The 5,216-nt window shown below is 37.7% G+C and overlaps 1 protein-coding gene across 5 annotated transcripts; it reads right to left on the bottom strand.

Annotated features, from left to right (window-relative positions):
- LOC107623359 (E3 ubiquitin-protein ligase RHF2A) lies at positions 1 to 4,967 on the bottom strand. 5 transcript variants are annotated; one of them, XM_088484931.1, is made up of 11 exons: positions 4,850 to 4,967; positions 4,670 to 4,742; positions 3,870 to 4,007; positions 3,739 to 3,785; positions 3,413 to 3,534; positions 2,777 to 2,839; positions 2,582 to 2,690; positions 2,162 to 2,475; positions 1,587 to 1,694; positions 1,137 to 1,496; positions 1 to 283 (listed from the first exon to the last, which is right to left on the bottom strand). In XM_088484931.1, exons 6-10 carry the CDS (start codon positions 2,812 to 2,814, stop codon positions 1,190 to 1,192), a joined length of 876 nt encoding a protein of 291 aa, XP_088341057.1. In that variant the 5' UTR covers positions 2,815 to 2,839; positions 3,413 to 3,534; positions 3,739 to 3,785; positions 3,870 to 4,007; positions 4,670 to 4,742; positions 4,850 to 4,967; the 3' UTR covers positions 1 to 283; positions 1,137 to 1,189. The 5 variants fall into 5 exon arrangements, with proteins under 5 accessions (XP_088341057.1, XP_088341047.1, XP_016181073.1 ...); XM_088484921.1 differs by lacking the exon at positions 3,413 to 3,534 and having other exon boundaries at positions 3,870 to 4,004; XM_016325587.3 differs by lacking the exon at positions 3,413 to 3,534 and having other exon boundaries at positions 4,850 to 4,966.
- Between the last annotated feature and the right edge of the window lie 249 nt (positions 4,968 to 5,216).

The raw sequence follows: 5,216 nt of genomic DNA, 5'->3' as shown, positions 1-5,216 counted from the left end.
TGGGAAAACGTCTCCAACTTTGGGCGCACATTCATGTCACTTATCACAGTATATGCCCATGGCTTGCCAATTTCATAAAACATTACCGGTATTAATGTATATTACATGTTACGTATGCATATATACATGAAGATAGTAACATTATAGGTTCAATCACAGTTGCATCTTTCAGATCCTTTTAACTTGTTATTGTAAAACCAGAACAGAACATATATTTCCATTTTGCAATCACTCTTTCCAAAGCATCTGCTCCTCAGTATGTCATGTCCGGGGAATAATTAACCTGAGGACCAAAAACACTATTAAGCGATAACAACCGTACAATAACATTAACCTACTAGCTACTATTTCACAATAAGATCAATGCAGAAAATAGTCCCTAAAAGATTATGCATGAATCAATTTAGTTGCCAAGAAATTTAACACTCCAATTTGGTCGAACTGGTCGTTTATTACGCATGAATCAATGAGTCGAACTGGTGGTAACGTTAACTTCTTATTGACTTGACCCAAAATTTCAAGTCCATCACCTTTTCACCAATAACTGATTAGTGGTTAAACCATTCTCCCATCCCCACTAACAAAATAACAGGCTAGCCTACTGAACCACCAAAATAGCCCAAATTTGTGGCCAGCAGACCAAAGGATTGAGTTTGGCCATGGTGTTTGTTCCTTTTTTTTCCTTCTTTGTCTAAGAGACATCTCATATCCATTGGATAAATTGCATATAGGAATTAAGTTCTTCTAAAATATCAAATAGCTAGGAACAAGTAAGATGGAGTTGATAGACGTTAAAACTTAAAAAAAAGATTCAAGAAAATTCCCCCCGAATTCTTACTGCCATATGAAATCACGCTAAATAACCAAAATGCTCCCCAGAAAAACACACTTTACTTATTGCCAGTCCCATTGTAATCTTCAACTATATCTTATGCGTAGCTTTGTGAAAGAAAGTATGAAAGTGGTATACCATCTCTTCAGTCTACCAAGCACATTGCGAAAACGCCCTAAAACCACTTGCACTAGGGATGCTTAACCATAAGAACCGAAACAGGTATTGAGTTTACAAATGGCGAAAAGCAAGAAATGCTGAATCTGTACAGAATCTAAAAGGTTAGACAAGGATCAGAGCTCACCTTCAAACATGAGATGATGAGGAAAGATTTTATCGACAGAAACAAAATAGAGCTCAATTTGAACGTGAGCTAGCAGAACAAGCAGCTGGAGTGTTATCATGCGATGCATTCTCTCTTCTAGCTCCCCTGTTCTGGTTGGTCACCTCTCCAGTGGGATGATCCTCCAAATGATTTGACAAAGAGGTAGTCGCAGTTCTATAAGTTGCTCTATTTTGAAGAGATTGGGATTGCACCAATTGTGTGACGCCGGCAATTCCAGCCTCTCTCCTAGCTTCTGAGCCAACTTTTGACATGGAAGAACCATGACAGAACAGCCTCTCCTTCCATCCCCTTGCGCCTTTTGAAATTGACTCTTTGTATCTTAATCACAAAGATAGGTTGAAATCAGAGAGAAGTCAAGCAGGAAATATACAGAACTAGGCATATCCACTATTCTCTAACAAACCGTACCTCATGGACAACGCACTAAATCGGGCCCGCAGAGAATCAGAAATGGACTGGGATTCTGATGGCCCTGCTCTATCTTGGTTTGCTGGAGAAGATTGCGCAATAGAGTCTCTGCAAACAACCAGTAGAGTAGATTACTCCCATCCTGTATTTTTATGTTAACTAGTATATTTCCCCACTGAAATCAGATATGAAGAACTATATAAAATTACGACATTTAGAGAAAAGTGTCACACCGAACAAGTTTTCTTAGACTTAACACATTCTTTAAGGATGTTTTAGGGTCAAATGGCATTCCCACCATTCTTCACCATCATATGCTGAATAAAAGGGAAAAACACATCAATTATGCAAATGAATGTGCTTTACCCCTTGGCTCAACTTGATACACTAAACCGTTCAGGAACTAAGAGCTGAGACAAAGATATTCTGGACAACATTTTATATTTATTTGCATAAATAGTGAGGGAAGTTTTGAATGGGTTTTCATAACAGAGACAGTTGTGTATGGTAAATGCATAAATAGGGGGAGAGGAGTAGCTTATTGTTTTGCAAATAAATAACATGGTCACAACTACCTATCCCGAGGAGCTGAAGAAGAGCTTTGAGTCTGAAGATGTGGGATCTGCCGTGATATTTCACCTCCACGGGATGTCATAGGACTAGATGGAGTTCCTAAAGGATTTGTAGCTGGTTCATCTCCCCCTCTAGGAGATGATTCAGGGACTTGCGGTGGCTGAGATGACAAAACGATAACGGGTGGATGACCATGAGCAGATGCCCTAGTTTGATGCCCTTCCCTCCGACCATGATGGTGTGATCTCCCAACTGCTGCTGCTGCAGCTAAATGTTGAATTATTCGTTGTTCAAGATCAGCATCACTTATGCCTAACTGCAGGAAGAGAAAAATTATAAGCATGATAAACAAATGGGAGAATTGTAATGTGCTTAGCTATAAGACAGCCAAACCAACACTCAATGTCTGATAGATAACCGACATGCTGCAGTCCAAAATCACCAAAGGCAGGGTGGTGAAAGATAGCAGCAGTCCTTGGTGCGATAGCCCTCAACTTCCTTTCCCGTTCTACTGCCTCAAACAGCTCTTGACTGCAAGAAAATGCACAAAAATTTAAGAACAGCATCAATTTATAAAAAAAACAGAAAAGATCCAGAAAAGCTAAATCACAACAAACCTGGTTGGATCCTTCATGCTAATAGTTTGCCAACACATAGGGCACTGAGAGCTTCTCTGGCACCTACAAAAAACAGCCATAACAATTGCTAAAATATAATCTTCCATTTCCAATGATATAAAGTAAAACATCTCTAATATGCATATACTTTTAATGCATGTGGAAATAACAAGAATATCTTTAGCAGTGAGCAGATCCTCCTCCCACACACAAAATACACAAGCAACTCAATTCACTAGCTTTCTAGTCAATGCAGTCTGTACAGAGTGTAGTTCTAGAATAAAGTCATAGCCATATATCACCTTAGCATTGACAAAAGTCAAAAGAACAAGAAACATAGGACAGCATTCTAACCACCTTAATATAAATCAATGGAATTAAAACTTACATGAATATTCAATCAATAACCCATTATAATTGGTGATGTTGCCATATGCAAATTCCAGAATGTATTAATTTTTATGGGATACTACCAGACTGATTGTATGGAAAAGGGTAAATTTGAAGGACCTAAGTGTTTGTTTGTGGAGGGAAAAAAAACAACAACAAAACAAACTAACCTTGGTATGAATATCATTAAAATTTATGCTGTTAGAGAAATAGAAATTAGAAATCAGACTTCAATGTAAGTACAACCTGCCTCAAGTTAGTTACTCTCATCCTATCTCTATAAGTTGAAATTTAGTTCTCTTAATCTCTCTCCTACCACTTCCCCAGCCAGTAGAATGTTTGCCTCCCTATGTCGTAACTCTCGGACCCTGCTTTAAGAGAACACCATAAAATTTATATCCTTATCATAGCCATTTGACTCTTAAAGGAACCAAGCAAATCTAATATCGAGTAGGTCAACCAACATAATAGACAAACTCACAAGGATATAAAGGAAAAAATACAATAAGCTAAAATCAATATATATTTTGAGAGAGGCACACGAAAAAAATTATTCGTATATTAAGGCATACCATTCAAGAACACATTGAAGGTGAAACTCATGCTTGCATGCAGTGGTCTGAAAAGCAACAGAGGGAGAAAAAGAAAGTGACCAAAAGTTATATTTTATAAACGAGAGTAATTTGCAAAAGCTGAATATTACTGTCGAAGGATCACTTTCGGAGAAATCCTCAAGGCATATGCTGCAAGCATCATCACACGATTCTTGAATCCCTCCTTCGACGAAGGCTTCAGCCGAAGTCATTTGACTCTCAGCCTTGCCTTCCATCCCTGGTACCTTCTACACATCAGCCGGACAACTTCAGAGTCAGATTAATTGTTTTACAAGTGTAAATAGAGCTCTAGAATTCATCATATTTTGAACAAACACAAGGAAAATAAACCAAGGGATCAATAGATCAATTCTACTATGTCAAACTCCAAACCAGTTTTGAGACAAGTGCATTTAACTAGTCCTCACAACAAGTGTCACCACAATCCCTAGTACAAATGATCTACCAATACCAAATATTTAGTAACAAATAAATACAGTTTCTACCAGCAATACATACTATTACGCCCCGGGAATCTTCACGAAAAGCTTCTAAAATTTGAGAAGACAACTTGAACACAATTGTGTGATAAGTTAAATAATTTTTCTTAAATGTATTCCTATTATAGAATTGTGCCTCAAACATTTGATCATCATCATCGTCGAAAATCGCTATATCCTTGGTAGCAGAAAACCGTTGCTAACCGCCATGAGGAAACGTCGTTAATAGTACTTTCTATATTGGCATGACGCTAATGAAAAAAAGGATCACGACGCAGGACAGGACAGAACTCAAATCGACGCAGATAAAAAAAAATGAAACCTTTGGCATGGGGAAATGTAGTAGATAGAAGCAGATACAATAATGAGACCAAAATGGAAGAGAATAAGTAGGTTTTAATGTGGGTTACCTCCATGGATAGGAAATTAAAGGTGTCAAGAAATAGAGGGCAGGGCCATCAAGGGAAGATCGAGGCTTGAACGCTAGAGATCCATTGCAGAGAAGAGGAATTGAGTGAGTGAAACAATTTTGATGACGATTGAAGATGAAGAAAAGGAATGAGAAAGAGAGAGAGGTGCAGAAACTTTACCTTGAGAAATGGCAGAAGTTACCTGGTCCCACCCCGCAGTATGAGAGAGGAGGGAAGAGAGAGAAAACACAAAACACAGAACATAAAAATAAGAAGAAAAAGAAATGGAAAGGTTTTACTATTTTTTTTTTCTGTTTTTTTCACTGTAATACTATCAGGCTCAATGCCCAACTTAAGAGAAGCCCAAATATCTTGCTTCCTTTTAAATATGCATTGGGCTATAAATAAAGGATAAGAATCACGGTGTGGCTCGGGACAAATAAGCGCAAAAAATGACCGAAAAAAAAAGCCTTTGTTTCTCAAATCTCAACCCTCATTCTATATGTTTGTTTTTTCGTAAATATATATTTATTTGAATAAATAGTCA

This window comes from Arachis ipaensis, chromosome B10 (assembly GCF_059453495.1).
Source record: "Arachis ipaensis isolate K30076 ecotype BB chromosome B10, ASM5945349v1, whole genome shotgun sequence".
NCBI lineage: Eukaryota > Viridiplantae > Streptophyta > Magnoliopsida > Fabales > Fabaceae > Arachis > Arachis ipaensis.
The sequence above is the reverse complement of the archived record's forward strand: the minus strand, read 5'-3'. Positions and strand labels throughout refer to the sequence as shown.